Source organism: Salvia hispanica, chromosome 2, assembly GCF_029641045.1.
Source record: "Salvia hispanica isolate PSC_SH4W2 chromosome 2, Shi_PSC_v1, whole genome shotgun sequence".
NCBI lineage: Eukaryota > Viridiplantae > Streptophyta > Magnoliopsida > Lamiales > Lamiaceae > Salvia > Salvia hispanica.
Window position 1 is genome coordinate 31,064,421 of NC_142693.1, and position 17,796 is coordinate 31,082,216.

The 17,796-nt window shown below is 34.6% G+C and overlaps 3 protein-coding genes across 4 annotated transcripts; 1 reads left to right on the top strand and 2 right to left on the bottom strand.

The window, feature by feature from the left end:
- Window positions 1–251: 251 nt before the first annotated feature.
- Window positions 252–1,054, bottom strand: SAG20 (senescence associated gene 20). The gene has a single exon (XM_048101201.2). It carries the CDS (start codon window positions 910–912, stop codon window positions 589–591), a length of 324 nt encoding a protein of 107 aa, XP_047957158.2. The 5' UTR covers window positions 913–1,054; the 3' UTR covers window positions 252–588.
- Window positions 1,055–10,093: 9,039 nt separating this feature from the next.
- On the top strand, window positions 10,094–13,750 carry LOC125202779 (serine/threonine-protein kinase Nek6-like). 2 transcript variants are annotated; one of them, XM_048101243.2, is made up of 13 exons: window positions 10,094–10,388; window positions 10,462–10,528; window positions 11,208–11,273; window positions 11,373–11,419; window positions 11,510–11,555; window positions 11,644–11,724; window positions 11,800–11,842; window positions 11,913–11,962; window positions 12,060–12,141; window positions 12,219–12,268; window positions 12,417–12,490; window positions 12,582–12,633; window positions 13,218–13,750. In XM_048101243.2, the coding sequence occupies exons 1-13, from the start codon at window positions 10,303–10,305 to the stop codon at window positions 13,659–13,661; spliced, it is 1,188 nt and encodes a 395-aa protein (XP_047957200.1). In that variant the 5' UTR covers window positions 10,094–10,302; the 3' UTR covers window positions 13,662–13,750. The 2 variants fall into 2 exon arrangements, with proteins under 2 accessions (XP_047957200.1, XP_088921970.1); XM_089065844.1 differs by lacking the exons at window positions 10,094–10,388; window positions 10,462–10,528 and adding an exon at window positions 10,791–10,937.
- Window positions 13,751–13,783: 33 nt separating this feature from the next.
- LOC125202780 (alpha-soluble NSF attachment protein 2-like) lies at window positions 13,784–16,480 on the bottom strand. Its single transcript, XM_048101244.2, has 9 exons — window positions 16,176–16,480; window positions 15,944–15,993; window positions 15,722–15,794; window positions 15,503–15,582; window positions 15,158–15,309; window positions 14,752–14,911; window positions 14,616–14,663; window positions 14,365–14,445; window positions 13,784–14,087 (listed from the first exon to the last, which is right to left on the bottom strand). The coding sequence occupies exons 1-9, from the start codon at window positions 16,318–16,320 to the stop codon at window positions 14,007–14,009; spliced, it is 870 nt and encodes a 289-aa protein (XP_047957201.1). The 5' UTR covers window positions 16,321–16,480; the 3' UTR covers window positions 13,784–14,006.
- Between the last annotated feature and the right edge of the window lie 1,316 nt (window positions 16,481–17,796).

Sequence of the window (17,796 nt, forward strand, 5' to 3'; positions counted from 1 at the left end):
ATTTATTTGTATATTTATGCACTTACTGGCATCTGATGTAATATGATTCAAGAACCAATAATCACATCGGTCCAATCTATTGACTCAAGAACAGATAATTTTGCTGCGATATTGAAAATAATTGATTATAATATAGCTGTCAATTATTAGATTATCTAACATTTAGGTCCAAGACAAAAATCATCAATTCGTTTGAATAGCTTATACTCGAAATTATCACGTGTGGTTTATGTCGACTAGACTCGGGCCCATTAAAAAGGAACAATATATTCATTAACCAATCACACAACAATTCATTCATCGCAAATTCCACTTCACACACACAATAAAAGGGAAAGAGCCTCCAATTCGACATCGTATTGGTCGACTCCACAACAAGCGACAAGCAGCTGATCACCACCACCAAGATCAATCCTAGCCGTTGATAGACGGATAAAAAAGAGATCGACGGTGCCACCTCAGCCCATGCCTATTTATTCCTCACACACACACTGCAGTATTTAAAACTTAAAAAAGAAAAGTCGAAAAAGGCGGCGATTGGATTCGGAAACCGGACCCGGGAATCGGGTCGGGTAATTTAAGTTTTTTTTAAATAGCGAGGACGAGACCGGGCACGGACTTTCCGACCCGACCCGGGAGGCTGCTCTCCCAGACGGAGGGGCAGTGGAGGGTGGCAATGCTGCAGTCGGATTGGGCGGAGAAGCGGGTGACGGTGAGGGAGGTGTTGAAGTACTCGCGGACCTGGGTGATTATCCCATCGGTGACGGTCCAGGCGTGGACCCAGGCGATGGAGCGGGTCGGGTCGAAACCCTCGGCGAGGACGGTGGGGCCGAAGGCGGCGATGCTGAGGGGGGCGAAGGTGAATTCCGGGGAGGAGGAGGAGTCCTTGTTGCTGCCGGTGAGGAGGTGCATCAAAAACTGGTGCGACGGGGGGCCGTGGAACCACCACTCGAGGTCGGGGGCGAGGATCTGCTGGATTGCCTCGGCGTCGCGGCGGCTCAGGGCGTCATACAGGGCGGTCACCACCCCTTTGTTTCGAGAATCCTCCAGAATTTCCGTGGGTAACGCCAGTTCCTGAGAATTGGGGAATTTTTTTTGTGATTTTGCTGAAATGAATGGAGGAATTTGGGGGAATTGGTAGGAAATGGGGAGAGAGGAGAAGGATTTTATAGAGATGAGTGTGAGGGTAATTTGGGGATTTGGAGGGATTTTGAGTGTGGAGGGTAGTTTGGGAATTTTGGATGTGGAGGGCAGAATGGGGAATATGGGGATCCCATATTCCTAGTCAGTCGCATGAAAGCTACGTGGCGCTTTGCAAGTTGGTGAGGTGTATGGAATGGGATTTTTCAGACAGAAGAGGGTGTGTGGGGCCTGCTCCTTCAGTTCTGTATTTCTGGATCCTTACAATTTTGGTCAAAAAAATTAGTTCATCCGTCTCAATATAAGAAATGTAAAATAAATTAAATTGAATAAGTAAGTGGAATATGAGTTTCATTTATGTTATATATTATTTTTATAATAAAATATAAATAGAATAAATTGGTAGAATATGAGTTCTATTTACTATTTATGGTAAAAGTAAGATTTTTAAGTTGGGATGGACGAAAATGACAAAACATGACTCTTAAGTTGAGACGAAGGGAGTTATATCAAATTAAATGAATAAATTCATTTTTACAAGTGGAAAATTGTTTTGAAATAATAATATGCAAGTCAAACTGTGTGTTCTATATCGAAGTTTGGAGAAATCGTAATTGTTCCATGGACCATGACAACTGTTTCCGGCAAATCCAAAAATAAGCTCAAGCGTTTAATGTTTTGGATGATAGTATAAATGAGCAGTAAATGAAAAAGGAAATGACATAGAAGTTTCCTAAATGTCCTTCCGTCTTCATCTTCATAATTTCATTAAGATCCTATTCGTTATATGTAATACATATTGAGTTCATTTGTAACGATAAAGTTTTTAGATTGATGATTATCTCCGCATATCAATATAAGTCGATCCGATTCCCAAATTGTCGATTATTCCACAAACCAATTTAAATCTTTCTGATATATTTGTTTTCACTGACACGTTTCATGAGAAACTTCTCAATAGGCCATCCATCATAATTAATTGCACAAAGCACATATGTTAGAAAAGAAGATACGCACTTGTTCACATGAGTAACGCATATCAGATATATTTTTATTCATTCAAGTCCTCGTCCGCTTCAGAAATAGAAACTACTCTTTGTTTTGTGTCTTTGCACTGCGATCACTCCATACTTTTGCCTCAAGCGTCACATCATCTCAGCATGATCGTTGGCATGCCAACCGGGACTAATTTTCCTTAAATTTGGATGGTTGGTGCAGTTGCAAGTTATTGTGAATTCCCGATTTGTCATCAAATTCTGAAAAGTGCGAGAAAAATCATTATTCAACCAACCTTCACAATTTTACTAGCAATTTTACCTCTTCACCTCTCAAATTGATCGTCTAAGAAGAGATTCGGATTCTTATTTCTTCTTTTTATAGTCCCTGATTGTTTAGGAAGTATGCTATCAAGTTCAACCTAAATATACCTAATAAAATTGATTTCAAATACTAGAAATAAGACAGATCATCAACCGCAAATTCTATTTTGTTTGTTTTAGGAAATAAATTCTGTTTCTAAAATCTGTCAATTATTACGGTTTAATGATGATGCAAGGACAATCACATAAAACCTATCATCAATCATCAATTAAAATAACTTTTGAATTATTGATAAAATAGCTTCGATGTCTAACCAAATAATTTCCCCTTGCTACTAGAACATTCCATTGGATGCATATGAATAAAGCATATTTTCTGTTTTTGCCGGTTTCCTTATTTAGTTTAAAGTTAAATGATACTCCATCCGTTCCACAATAGGAATAATAGGGGTTATTATTATTGTGTGTACGAATTTTAACAAATGTAAAGAATAATGGATTGAAAAAATTAGTGGAATATGAGACCCACTTTTTCATAATGGTTTTATAATAAACTGTGATTGAAATGATTTAGTGGAATGTGATACCTACTTAGTACTTACTCCCTCCGTCCCAGATAATTTGACCCAATATTCCATTTCGGGCCGTCCCACATAATTTGTCTCATTTCACTTTTACCATTTTTGGTAGTGGACCTCATATTCCACTAACTCATTTCTACTCACATTTTATTATCAAACTAATACTTCAAAAGTAGGACACACATCCCACCAACTTTTTCAACTCACTTTCCATTAGATTTCTTAAAACCCGTACCGGGTCAAAGTGTCCCAAATTATTTGGAACGGAGGGAGTACTATTTATGGTAAAAGTGAAGTGTGACTTTTATTGTCGAACGGACCAAAATAAAAAAGTGTGACTCTTATTGTGAGACAGCAGGAGTAAATAAATAATTTTACTTTTACTACTAATTAAATGAGTAAATAAATAATTTTACTTTTACTACTAATTAAATGAATAAGTGTACAATTGTACAAATAAGAAGAGTAGAAACAAGTTTCGTAAAGTAGTTTTTGTATTCGAATAATGGTTGGGTTCCTATATTTGTATGGATTTTAAGATTTTTATAGTAGTACATATTATTAATTGGGTGGGAAATTTTCGTACAACTTTCGATGATCATTAGTTAATTATCACAGTCATAAGTCATTTTGCATGTACCTTCTAAGAAAAAAGGGGTATTCTTGTTGAGATTCAAATTTTCTGATTTTTAAAGCTGAAAAATTACAATTTAGGGTGATATACAACTTACACATGTTTTATAATTTAAAACCATACATTATAAGACTTCAATCAAGAAACTCCAACCTAAGAAACGCTGAACTAAATTAACAATACCATAAGAAGCTACAACTAATAACATGTCAACTCACAAACACAACTAACAGCAGAGATAGGAAAAATTGCCCGCACGGGCTAGCTCAGTTGACTCCAGAGGTGGAGATCTGTAACAATAAGCGGGTGTTCGAATCCCACTACCACCGTGAGGAGACTGCCACCTTTCAGGCACAAGCGTGAGGCCTCTGTGGAGGTGGGTCTCCGGTGGGACAGTGGGTTGAACTCTCCCCTCTAGTGAGCCGCTGAGTACCGTGATTTAACTCCCTTCACTGATGTCGGGCCGGGGGTGGGGGCGCCTGGGGTTGGCGATACAACCTTAATGTAACAAGGAAATGAACACATGGATCATACCACCAAATATAAAAAGAAGGAAAATATGCACCAGGGAAAAGTAGAGTGACAAAATGGATATTGGGTATCAAATTATACCCCGTACTGACCTGATACCCGCCAGTCATTGAATATCCGAGACCTAAATTTACCGGTACCGGATCGGGTAATAAAGTTTAGAATGTATTAGATATCAGGTAACCCGATTGGATATCGAATATTTGGGTTGTTATGTTGAAGGGGCAGGATGGTTGGGTACGTACGAGTAATGGGCATTAACATTTAATCACAATAATGGACTAAACTCTCATTATGTCATTTCATGACATATAAATTTTCTCAGTCCTAATTGCCAGTTCAGTGTTGAATTCTTAATAGTATTATTAATAGGAGTAGTATTTTTTTCAATCACTTTTGAATTATATAAACAACTTATTTATTTTAGTTAAATCAATTTTTACACCATATTACTCACTTAAAATTTTTGTCCAGTGAGTAACTTGAGTGCAATTCTCTCACCATTTTATCTCTTTTTCTATAGATTATACTTATTGAGTTGGGCACAAACTTATTAATTTTTGGTGTTCATTCTTTATGAATTTATTTGATGTTATATAGTTTAATAAATTTATACGAGAAATGAATATAAACTGTTATTAAGTTTCAATAAGTAGGAGTCACAAAATTAGGAATATGGAGTAAGTTAGAACTCCCTCCATCGCCGTTAATTGACGCTGATTTTTTTTTTTCATCCGTCGCCTATTAATTGACACCCTTACTTTTTACTACTTTTGATAATGAATCCCATATTTCACTAACTCATTTCACTCACATTTTATTATAAAATTAATATATATAAAAGTATGACTTATATTCTACTACCCTTTTCAACCCACTTTCCACTATATTTCTTAATACCCGTGTCAAGTCAAACAATATCAATTAATGGGGGACGAAGGTAGTATCATTATATCGGCACAAAAAGTCAGGTTCTTCGACTATCTAATTGTTCGAGTTCGGATATCTGCAGATATAGTTAATATACATGCACCGGATGATCAGGTACCTAATTATATTATTGAGTTAGGTAACAAGGACAACCATTATTCGGGTGTGGCTACCCAAAATTTTCGAATCAGGTATCCACTGATATCCGATTTCCATTTGGAATTAAAAGTAACGTGTCCACGGTATCCGAGTACCTTGTTAAGACGTCATCTCACGTACCCTTGATCAACAATCATATGGCTCATGACTCCTCGAGGCTATTTGGGTTCATTTCCCCCTCTAACCTTACTCAAATCATCATATGTTGATCCCATTGAATAAAGTTAACAGTTATATTAATAAAAATAGTAGTACTACTAGTTTTTATGAACGATGTTAGTGCTTGTCCATATAAAATTGTAGCCTTTATGAGTTGAGTGCAGGGAACTTATTACTATATGCTAAGAATTCTAATATTAAAATATTTCACATAGGAATAACGACAAAAAAATGTTACGAAACTTTCATTGAACTAATACTATACTATTCCTACATAGTTTTAAAAGTAATATATCAAACTAACAACTAGAGTATAGAGTATTATTGATTCAATCGCTTTTTTCCTAAAAAAATGATTCAATTAAATATTACAGTAATGCAACTTTTATTCCACAACAGCCATTAAACAATTATGAGAAAATATCAACAGTACTGCAAAATAAAGTCATAAAAATTAAATATAAACCACATCTAAGATATTCAGAGAAGCTCAAACAACTAGAAAGCGATTTTAAACACTTCTCCATCATTTTTTTTTAAAATTAAGAAAGTTGAATTTGAGAAGGAAATAGAGAATAAATGATAATTGGCCTAATTAATTAATATTTGGTGGATTTGGTGACTTGTTGAGGTTCCATTACCTTACATGCATTACTATAAATATTGCAATAATATTAGCAGAAAATGACAAACACCTATCAACAGACTCGAAGAGTGTAAAATCCGTGGCTGCCATTATAAAAGCAAAGCATATGCTATAATCTCAGCATCTAATCATTAATTAATATCTTAAGTTCCTTAATTGAACCCATCATTTTTTAAAGATATAACAATAATTTGTGGTTAAAATTTGTTTAATTCCGTTTCTGTGCTTGATTTTTGTAATGCCAAATTGCCAACCACTTTAATTATTGCAAATAGAACGCGATATATATAATGCAATAATACACGTTTAGTCTGATATAGTTCTTAATGAGAGAATGATATATATACTATATTTCATCTTTTGGAAAAAATATTCATTTTAATTTTTATCACTTTATTTACCCTCACTTAATTCGCTAAACTCAAAGGAAATAACTTAGTTCAAATTTGTTTTAGATTGGTGCAAATTGTTATATTTTGTATTATACTGATAAAATATAACATTTCGATTTTGATCTATATCAAATGAGGTTTGATTGTGCATGAAGTGGCACCTGATACATGAATGAATGATCTAATTAATGGAATCCTAGTAAAGGTCCATCTTAAAATATGAATCAACACAAATGTGAATATTTCAACAACGAAAAAAAACTGGTGAGATGAAATGGTTATAAGTAATTGTTATTGACCTTTCATTTGGGCAGAGGGCAATAGTAATCTTTGTTCTCACAAAAAAGCAAGAGGCAATTTTGATTCAAAAGTCATTCATATGTATTTAACTAAAGAGGGAGTAGAGCACGAATCACACATCCTACATTTACAAACATATATAGCTAGTCATATAATTTGTTTCTATTGGGAAAATATGTAAATGAAATTATGTCATGTTTCTGTCGTTTGTCGCACAACCTTTTTTTTTTTGTGGCTGCCATATGATTTATGAATCAATTGAATTGTTAGTAATTATAATCATGCTTATTTTGGTTTATATATACACGAATGATTCTTTGTACAAAAGATTTATTTTTTATATCACTTTTTTAATAGTCTACTTAACATCTAGTAAAGCTTATTAGTATTTCATACTCGATGGAGTAATATTTTAAATTTCAAGAACCACGCTTTATATGACGATATATAGGAAGTGTTATTATATGTGTATTAAACGCAGTAACAAATACGAATATAACGAAATACGATTACTTAATCTTTCCATACATTTTCACCAAAACAAGACAATGCTGATTAAGAGCCCACTAAAAATGACAAAAGAAACATAGGGGTATAGATCAGTTTAAAATTCTTGGGCCCACTGATGAAAACCCTTGTTCTAAATAAAAAAATAAGAAATGATAAATAGAAAGTTTATAGTGGAGTAAATAAAAGTGATTTGAAAAAATTAGTGGAATATGGGTCCTACTTTTATAAAAAAATGTGAGTATGAATGAGTTAGTGGAATATAGAGTCCACACCGCCAAAAATGTTAAAAGTAAAATTGGACAAATTTTATGTGACGGATGAAAAAGAATAATTGGACAAACTTTAAGGGACGGAGGAAGTATTTCTTTGTAAAAGACAATGTTTATGAGGAAACATACATATAATTAGCAGAAGAAAAAATATTTATTTCTAGCCACCGTCCTTGTCGAAAAATGGAAACATATGTGGAAGCAAATCTAAGGACAAATCTAAGATTGGTCGAAACAGAACTTAATTTATTCATTAAAAACAGTGTTGTGAAGCTACACATTGAAAATCTGGCATTTTATGCCGAAAGAGTTCGAACCACTGAACTCATCAACTACTTTATTGTCTTTCATCAATTATAAAAATATGTTGAGGCTAGTTCTTTCACCCAATTTAAAAATTGTGAAAATGTCTCTTGGTGATGTTGTCGCAAATAAAAAGTTACAGAATCTGTTGTATGAAAAGATAGTCATAAAACTTTACTGCTTGATTGATAAAACATTTTGTCTTTTCGATTTATAAATTAAGATTCGAATTTTCAAAGGTAAATCAGAAATCATTCAAGAAATTTGAGCAAATTTTAGTCTCTTCGGCAGTTCTAAAAAAAGTAGCTGCAAAATCATAATTTAGAATTTGTTCACAATATCTCATTAAATTGTGGAGTATCTAATTTGAAGCCGTTGAATCATACGTTGACATAACCGCATATGAGAACGATGTCATCTATCCATGAAAAAATCAAGAAGTTTGGATTTGTTCGTTTAGCATACTAACATAAAAACTACTATTCCCTCAATCCCCTAAAATAGTACTCCCTCCGTCCCAAGATAAGTGACCTACTTCTTTTGGGCACGGGATTTAAGGAATGATATTTAAATAAGTTAAAGTGGAGAGAGTAAAGTATGAGAGAGGGAAAAGTAGAGGAGAGAAGAGAGAATAAAGTAGGTGGAGAATAAAGTAAGAGAGATGACTTTTTGCTAAAAATGGAAATAGGTCACTTATAGTGGGACACCCCAAAAAGGAATACAAGTCACTTATCTTGGGACGGAGGAAGCATGAGTTTTAAAGCAAAAAAATGGTAAAGTAAGATAGAAAGAAAAGTGTATTAGTGAAAAATGAGTCTCACCTCGTTAAAGAGAGATAGATTTTCTAAAATAGAAAGTTCGTATTTTTAGGAGACAGACAAAAAAGAAAAAGGTTTCTAGTAGAACTATATTGCACGTAGGTCGTTTGATTTTTTCCCATGAAATAATTGCGCGGACATTCCAATTTTTTAACTAAACTTGGTGATTTTTTTATTTTTCTTGAATTGACGTTGATCTGATTAAAAACTCATTTGAATTGGGCAAGTCATTATCCAGCCCATATCCATCGGGCCAAAAGTTAAATACATGGGTTAAGTTGAGCCTACGATTGGCCGCATAAAGCTTAATCCAGCCCAATCATTCATGGCCCACCAAACCAAATCAGCATTATGCACTTCAATTTAAAAATTAAATTTGAAAGAGTTAATTTGTTTTGGATTAAAGATAAAAGAACTATAGGTTCAATCATTGCACCACGAAAACTTTTTAACGTCCTCAGTCAAATTAAAAATTTTCAAATTGATTATAATTATCATGGACCATTTGATGTCAAATGCATCAATATAAATTCTCCAACTGGATATACAATGAAAGACTAAGCTAGTTGTATCTTCTTCTCTAACATTTTATTTTAGTAATTTGCTTGTAAATTTCTTTATTTTCGCCCTATTCTAGTTTTGCAACCAACTTTAAATCTGCTTGTTAATAACTAAATTTTTTGTTGTTCTTTTTTTTTACTAAATTATCAATCTATTCAGATTTTACAACCAATTAAAATATCATCACTAATATAACTTATGGCTTACTTGTACGACACAATTTTACATCAACCAAAACGATATCACGTTTTTAGACAGCGACACAATATAATACAAGGTATCATATTTACTAAATTAAAGCTATCTTACACAAAAATCTTGATTGGTTGCAAAATCAGAATAAATCAAAAGTTTATTAGTGGATTTTAAAGGTGATATACAAAATCAAAATTTGTTGAAACATTGAAATTGTACAGTCAATTATCCCTTTCTTCTATCAAATTTATATACTCCTTTTTATTAATTTAGGTAGTTGGCTACTCTATATAATGTGAACATCTTAATTCATCCTAAAAGCAAATTCTCTTTGAAGAGAAGAAGGAAACCGACATACCTACCAGAAACAAAGACACACTTGTAAACATACATTCTCTCTACACTTTAGTGTCTGATAATACAAGCAAAACTTTATAGTAGTACCTATTTTATTTAAATTTTGATATGCATCACATCTGTCACACTCTCCTTTTCTTTTTTTAACCCTTGCATAGTACTTTGCTTTTGGCTCAAATCTTCCCTCCCTTGCCAATTAAATATTTCACCTCATTTTGAGTGAGTGGTTGCTTCCACCTTTTTCTTTAAATTTTAATTTAATTCAACGCAGCCAAGTTATATTATTACTACTACTCCTACCAACCATTATTTTCCTTATTCCCTTTTCTTGCATTAATATTTTTTATTGTTGACTCGTGCGCCATTCAATACACCCCTCGCTCTTGCTCATGCTTTTCTCATCATCATTCTTCACATTTTTTGTGATCTCACTTTGAAATTTCAACTTTGAATTTTAGTGAATATAAATAAACAGCAGCTTCTAAGAGAGGGAGAAGGATGGAGAATTATCAAGTGGTGGAGCAGATTGGAAGAGGAGCTTTTGGTGCTGCTTTTCTTGTTCATCACAAAGTTGAAAAGAAGAGGTAAATAATCATCCATTTCAAGATTATTTTCTGTTTCTTATTTGGTGTTTTGATGAAGTTTTGTGAAATGCAGATATGTTTTGAAGAAGATTAGGCTGGCAAAGCAAACTGAGAAATTCAAGCAGACTGCACATCAAGAGGTCAATATAATTCTTTATTTTTGTTATGTTTTTTCTTGCAATGAATGAGATAAGGCACTTATTACAAATAGATCATTGAACAAGTTGTTTTGTCATTATGTTATGTAGTTACATTGTGTCGGATCAGATGCACCTACCACTCTTTCTTGATTGACATTGCTCATTTATTACATAACTACCTACCACTCTGTCTCTGGCTCTATAGGCAACTTATGATGCCATCTCTTAATGCCAAAAGAATTTTTTTTTTAAGATTTGTCGAAGCTCTATTTCCGGTTCCATTATTTTCAAATTGAAACCATCCATTTTGGCCTAAAACCGTGGAATGCTGGGAAAACGTTGAAAATTCGGAATAAACTGTTGGTTTTGAACCGGAATTCAAAATCCGAACAATCAAATATGTTGCTAGGTCGGATATGATTCCGCTTTTGTTAAAACCATAACTGCCTATTCTGAACCAGTATCGCGGTTCTTGAACTGAGGGCACCGTATTCAATTATTAATTCTTTATAAGGCTTTTTAAGGGAATAATGAAACCAATTTTAGCATAGTACTATAAGAGCAACAAGTATACAATGAAATTTTTTTTAAGCAATTTGGATTGTGAAATATATAGTACTACATTTCCTAAAGCTTTGTTTCTTAATCAATTTTAATGTGAAAGCATTTCTTTTTGCAGATGGCATTGATGGCAAAATTAAAAAATCCTTACATCATCGGTTACAAAGATGCATGGGTGGAGAAGGTAGATTTACAATAGAAACAAATACTACAAAATGTACTGTTGTCTTTTTTGTGTGTTGAAAGAAAAACTATATGGAAGTTTGTTCTTATGTTGAATCAGGACTCATTTGTGTGCATTGTAACAACATATTGTGAAGGTGGAGACATGTGAGTTGAACTCAAAACTTGACAATTAATCACCAATCTTCCTTGATCAATTACAAGATGTTTTCGACTCATCATTTTTTGATCTTTCAGGGCAGGGATGATCAAGAAAGCTAGAGGTGTGTATTTCTCCGAAGAGGTATGGATTCGCAATGAGTTTATCCATTTATTTTGGCAAGAATTGAAGTCTTGTTGTTATAATGTACTATGTGTTTTTGCGTTTGCAGAAGATCTGCAGGTGGCTTACTCAGTTGCTACTAGCCTTGGACTATCTTCACTCAAACCGTGTCCTTCATAGAGATCTCAAGGTACGTATGTTTGTAGGCTCGTGTCTTGTTGTATGCATCTCATAATCTATTCCTTTGTTGTTGTGTTGTGGGCAGTGCTCCAACATTTTCCTTACAAAAGACGGCGAGATCAGACTCGGTAAGGCCAACAACTTGCACCTTTACGATGTTTTGGTGATGTCTTCGTCTTCTAATTAGAGTCGTTGCAGGTGACTTTGGCCTTGCAAAGCTTCTTGTCAAAGATGATCTTGCTTCATCTGTACTATTCCTCCTCTCTCTCATTAAAATTGATTTCTTTGTTGTGTTTTTATAGATAATGATATTAGTGTTTGTTTGTGAATTGTGATGATATACAGATTGTGGGGACTCCAAACTACATGTGTCCAGAAATATTAGCAGATATACCCTATGGCTACAAATCTGATATATGGTCTTTAGGTAACAACAAATTGATTAACTTGCATATTTCACTTTAACCTTTGATGCATAATTCTAATTGAATTAAACTATGACAGGGTGTTGCATGTTCGAAATAGCTGCCCATCAACCTCCCTTCAGGGCTACGGTAAGTCGTTGCAGGGTAAATTATCGCTTTTGTCCCATCGTATTATGTGTAGGGTGGAACATTTTTAACAACAAATGAAATTTTGATTTTTTTTGTTAAATTATCAATTTACTCTAAAATTAATTGTTTGTGAATTGTGATGAAACAGGATATGGCTGCCTTAGTTAACAAAATTAACAGATCCTCAATTTCTCCTCTGCCTACACTATATTCCTCATCCATGTAAGTTAAATAAATCTTTGTACTTGGACTAAAAAAAATGTCACATTTCATAAAAAACATAAATAAATTGAAGAATCACTTAATAATGCAGAAAGCAGCTCATCAGAAGCATGCTAAGGAGAAGCCCTGAGCATAGACCAACGGTTAGTGCAATATACGTACATATTTTTTTTCAATAATGTCATAAAGTTGCAACCTTTTTTTATAGTACTGTCACGGGCCTAGCTTTTTTAGCATCAAAATTTCTAAGTCGTGAGAAAAATTGCCTTCATACTAGTGGCGGATGTTACCCCAATGGAAAATTTTCCTTTAGGGTCGACAAAAAACCGCCATCGCAGCCCTATGATAGCCGGAATCTCAGGAAGGAGAGGCCAGAATCTATAGGGTGTAGTTTTATTTTTTGAAAATCTACATTTTGTATTTGGGTCTTGAAAGAAGGCCCAAGAAAGCCCAAAGCCCATTTTGATTTAATAGCCCATTCCCAATAGGAAGGACTAAGATCCTTCTCTTCTCTCATTACCCCACCTTTGTCCTTTTGCTTTGGTTTCCGTCTGCCATTTTCAGGTTCTGGATCCGTCACTGCTTCTTATGTGTGGTTGTGGCGAGGAAAGATGGTCTACATTATTTAGATGGTCATATAACAGGGCTAATGATATTAAAAAACATCAAATTTTGGGACATTTTTGGTATTTTCTGACAACATCATGAGATTGTAATGAAATTGTAGGCTGCCGAGCTACTGAGGCATCAGCATTTGCAGCCATATCTAGCCGAGTACACCAACCTATCTCCCGTCTTCCTCCCGGTGAAGTCCGAGACTGAGTCTCCACAGAAACCTTGCAGAACAGGGCAGAGGAAGGCCATCCCAAAAATGGAGAAGAAAAACGATGATGTGAAAGTGAAAGTGCAAGCGAAAGCGAGCAAGTTATCCTCCTCATCGGATTCGAGCACACTGAGCGAGGACCATCAGCCTGGGATGGGAGACGACAAGGCGGAGGCGATGGAGTCGTTGCTTGAGCTCTGCGCAAAGCTGCTAAAGAGGGAGAGGTTTGAGGAGCTGGCTGGGGTGCTCAAACCCTTTGGAGAAGAGGAAGCTGTTTCCTCTAGAGAGACTGCCATTTGGTTGACTAAAGGGTTGATGAATATTCAGAGAGTAAATCAACAACCTTAACTGCATTTTTTTCAGTAACATGATGTTGTGTTTGTGATTGTGTCACACATTATTAATTCAATATATATATCTGGTTCATTACAAGTAAATGCAGCTTGATGGAAGCTCCACAACTGTCATGATAAAATAAAACAATATGTATTTACAAAAATATGCATTTCACCAATGAAAAAGCATAGGCAGGCAGCAATCTAAAAGTTGATTTTACATTATTATGACATTATTGCTTTGCAATAGGCATAATGATATGTAACTCAAGGTATAGTCATCAGTAGGACAAAAAAATGAAAAAGAAACGAAAAAATGGTGTTAGAAGTGATACGAGAAGAGCAAGAAAAGGTGGATTTAGGTAAGATCATCCTCCTCCAGTTCTTTGGCCTTCAGAGCTTCCTTCACTCTCAACAGCATCGTCGTCTTCCAACCATCCTATCAGACCAAATAATACCCGAAAGTGTTAGCAGTAACTGCGTCCACCGTGCTAATACTGTGTCATTTACTTCGTAAGATGATTTTTGTTAGAGTTTCGAAAGGTTCTAGATTAGTAGGCTAATAATCGTCTTACTCCACAACACCACATACAGAACTCGAGGTTTTTATGTTGTTTATTGTGATATTTATTGATCCAGCATACACAAATTTAACTTACTGGGCATAAACTTGAAATCAGAGCTCAAGAAACAATATAACACCATAACACACTTACCAGTGGAGTCATGCTATCAAATTCCTTGACTGCGTCAGTGAACTTGGTCAAGTCTTCCTCATCAAGGGCCGCAGCTAATTCCTATGGCCAATGGATATGAAACATAAAATGGTATAACCAATTCTTAAGGGGTTTAAAGCAGTTATATTTCATAACATCAGAAGGCTGAGATTCCTAACATGTTGGGCAAGGGAGAGGGGGTGGTCTAAGGAAAGAGAAAGGAAAATAAATGATTGAGAGCCATCACATACCGCTAGCAATTTGTACTCACGTGTTCCAGTAAATGTTGGATCTAGATCCTAAAAAATAAACAAAATAAGCACATCTTAAGCATCATTACAGACTAACAGTAGAGCTGCAGTAAGAGGAAAATAAAATCTGAAGGACCTGGTATCGCTCTAATGCCTTGTTGATTGCGACAAAATCAGCCTTGCATAGTTGGCAAATGCCAGCATTAAGAAGGTGCCCTTTTACTCCATATTTCAGCAAGTTATTGTTGAGTGACTGTTGTGCTATCTCTTCATAAATCTCTATGGCCTTTTGATATCTGAAAATGGTGAGCAGTATTAATTTAATACTCCTATAATAACCAATCTTTGTTAAACACATCACTCTAATGCTGAACAAACAAAATTTAACACTATTCAAGCATAAATATACGAGCTCTGAAACTAATGAGGAAATTGTGTCACTAAAGATTGCATGTGCAAACCCAGTTTAACATAGCATAATATTAATAGCATAAACCATCTAACAGCCCATTGTGTTACAACAAGAGAGAACACGGACTTACTGTTCCAACTGAGCAGCATATTGAGCTACCTTCTGCTTGCACTGATTTGCTGATGTTGATACTTCTTCACTTTGGAAGAGATCAACAGCTTTCTCAAAATACACGATAGCTAGTTCCAAGTTCTGATCATGCTCATACAACTCAGCTATTTCCTGCAAAATTAAGATCTCTCAAATAGTCAAATTACCATCTTTCAATTTCTTACAAGCAATGCAATAAAATTCTACAAGAATCAAGTTTTGACGTGTACTATGAGGCTATGAGCCATAACATACCAATGTCGAACTACTTTTGCTACGAAAGCTAACAAATTAATGTAACATTTGCAAACATTTAATGCATTACCTTATAATACCTGGCAGACATATTGAACCTTCCAATATCCAGAAAGATATTTACAGATTCCTCCAAGCATGAAATCGACTCTGCAAACCATCAAACCAAATCAGAGCAATTCAAACTTGAAAACGAAACAAGACGAGTACAGATATGCCATCAAGGAATACCAACCAAAGAGGCATTTACAAACATAGATAATTAGAGCTAAACAAAAGGTAAACACACCTTGTGTATTGCACTTTTTGTAGCAATGAGCTGCATCAGCATACGCATTAGCAGCTTCATGCTTGCTATCTAACTGCAAAAACGGGAGTGGAAGGCATATTGAATCAAAATCAAATCACTATTAGTAACAATATGAAAAAATGTAATGTAATTGGAAACTAATACGATAATATGCTAAGAAATTATCATTTCAATTTCTAGCACAAATCGCAATCGAATCACCTTCAAATGACAGTTAGCCAACTTTACATAAACTGCTCCCGCTCGATCCCCTGATAATGAATCAAAATAATCGATTAGACTCATGTCATCGCCCAAATTGAATCCCTAGCTATAAAAAATTTCAATTTCGACTTAATCCCCCATTGTTTACGGTTCAATTCACGGAAGGAAAATGCGAGAGACGACGATCACACCAAAATAAAGAGAGGAAGAAGAGGAATCAGCGGGTTACATGATTTGGAGAGCTTGAAAGCGTTGGCGGCTTTGTCGAATAAGTCGGCTGCGTCTTCGAATTTGGAGCCGAATAAGCCCCAGCCGCTGAGCTTCTTCTCGGCTTTGCTCTCGAAGTCCTCCGCCCTCGCTAGATGATCGCCCATTCTGGTTCTTCTTCGCGCGAATTTTCCTGCGGTTGGTTTTTTGCAGGAATGAAAGCAGAAATTGATGGAATTTGAGGGGGCAGAGAGAGATCAGAAACCACCATTCATTTATTCATGCATCCATTTATATGTCCACTAAATTCTCTTTTTCAAATCAATCAAATGAAAATGAATCTCTATTTTAGTTTATTCTATATTTGGTAGTAATATATATATGCATGCCAATTCAATGTATAGTTAGGATTCACAATTAAAATTAATAAATTATTAATAATTTTAAAATTATTAAAATTAAATTGAATGTAAATATTACTATAATCAAATCAATATCGAAATTGATCTATTGTGAGGCAATCACGAGTAGGGCTGCTTAACCGACCGGTTCCGGTTCTATCCGGTCCGGTTTGACCGGGTACCCGGTTACAAATTTTCATGAATCTCAGAACCAGAACCGACCGGGTAAGAACCGGTCGGTTCCGGTTACGAACCGGATCCGATTTATAGTTTTCGTTTTAAATTTTTTTAAATAATTCAACATCTAGAAATATAGTAGTTAATACCTAAAATTTCAAATAACACACAAAAATACAAATCAACATGATAATAGTAATATTTATCATCCAATATTCCAATTCCTAAAAGTAATAATTCAATAAATACCTAAAAAATATAACACCTAAAAAATAAATCAACACAACAAAATACTATAACTAGTATACAACTAAAACCAACATTCCAACAATATTTAAACAAAATCCAAACGACTAAATCAAAACCAACGACAACATCCAAAATTCCAAATCAATGATACCAAGTCTAAAAAGTAAAAACAAAAAAACAAGTAATAATGTTAACAAACCAACAATAATATCCAAATCAAACCAAAGGGATTAAACTTACCGTAAGATTAAGATCCTATAGTATTATTATTTATTAGGGATAGTTTTGTAGTATATTTATATTTGATATTCATAATATTATTAGAATCTAAAATTGAAAATCTAAAATTGATTTATTATTCGGTTCCGGGTAGAACCGGAACCGGAACTTTTTAGAAACATTAGAACCGGTACCGGAACCGGAACCGGTAAACCGGTTCCCGGTTTCTCAATTACCCGGTCGGTTCCGGTTCCGATTCCGGATACCCGATAACCGGAGAACCGATTAAGCAGGCCTAATCACGAGCGTCCAGAACTCCAGATTGCATTGTAAGCAAAACAAAAGTAATTTCAGTAAGTAGTTATATATAACTATTTGCAAAAATCAATAAGCAATTACTTGGATTAAATTTTTTAAAAAAGAACTACTACTACAATTTAGGATTCAAAAGAAAGAATTTTTAAATTAATGACAAATTAACTTAATCTTTTATTTTTTTATGATGCTTCCACTTTCGTCCATTAATTTAAGTTGGGATACCAACAATAAGACGTTTTTTAAGCGTTGATGATATACTTAAAAACACAAATTAGCTTC

Bases quoted from the DNA above. Each gene is read 5' to 3' on its own strand.
- LOC125202780 (XM_048101244.2), bottom strand. From the start codon at position 16,320: ATGGGCGATCATCTAGCGAGGGCGGAGGACTTCGAGAGCAAAGCCGAG. The intron at 15,310-15,502 runs GTAATGCATTAA...TTAATTTTGCAG, and splicing joins TGTCTGCCAGGTATTATAAG to GAAATAGCTGAGTTGTATGA. The intron at 14,912-15,157 runs GTAAGTCCGTGT...CACCATTTTCAG, and splicing joins TATGCTGCTCAGTTGGAACA to ATATCAAAAGGCCATAGAGA.
- SAG20 (XM_048101201.2), bottom strand. From the start codon at position 912: ATGCACCTCCTCACCGGCAGCAACAAGGACTCCTCCTCCTCCCCGGAA.
- LOC125202779 (XM_048101243.2), top strand. From the start codon at position 10,303: ATGGAGAATTATCAAGTGGTGGAGCAGATTGGAAGAGGAGCTTTTGGT. The intron at 10,529-11,207 runs GTCAATATAATT...TTCTTTTTGCAG, and splicing joins AGCAGACTGCACATCAAGAG to ATGGCATTGATGGCAAAATT. The intron at 11,274-11,372 runs GTAGATTTACAA...ATGTTGAATCAG, and splicing joins AAGATGCATGGGTGGAGAAG to GACTCATTTGTGTGCATTGT.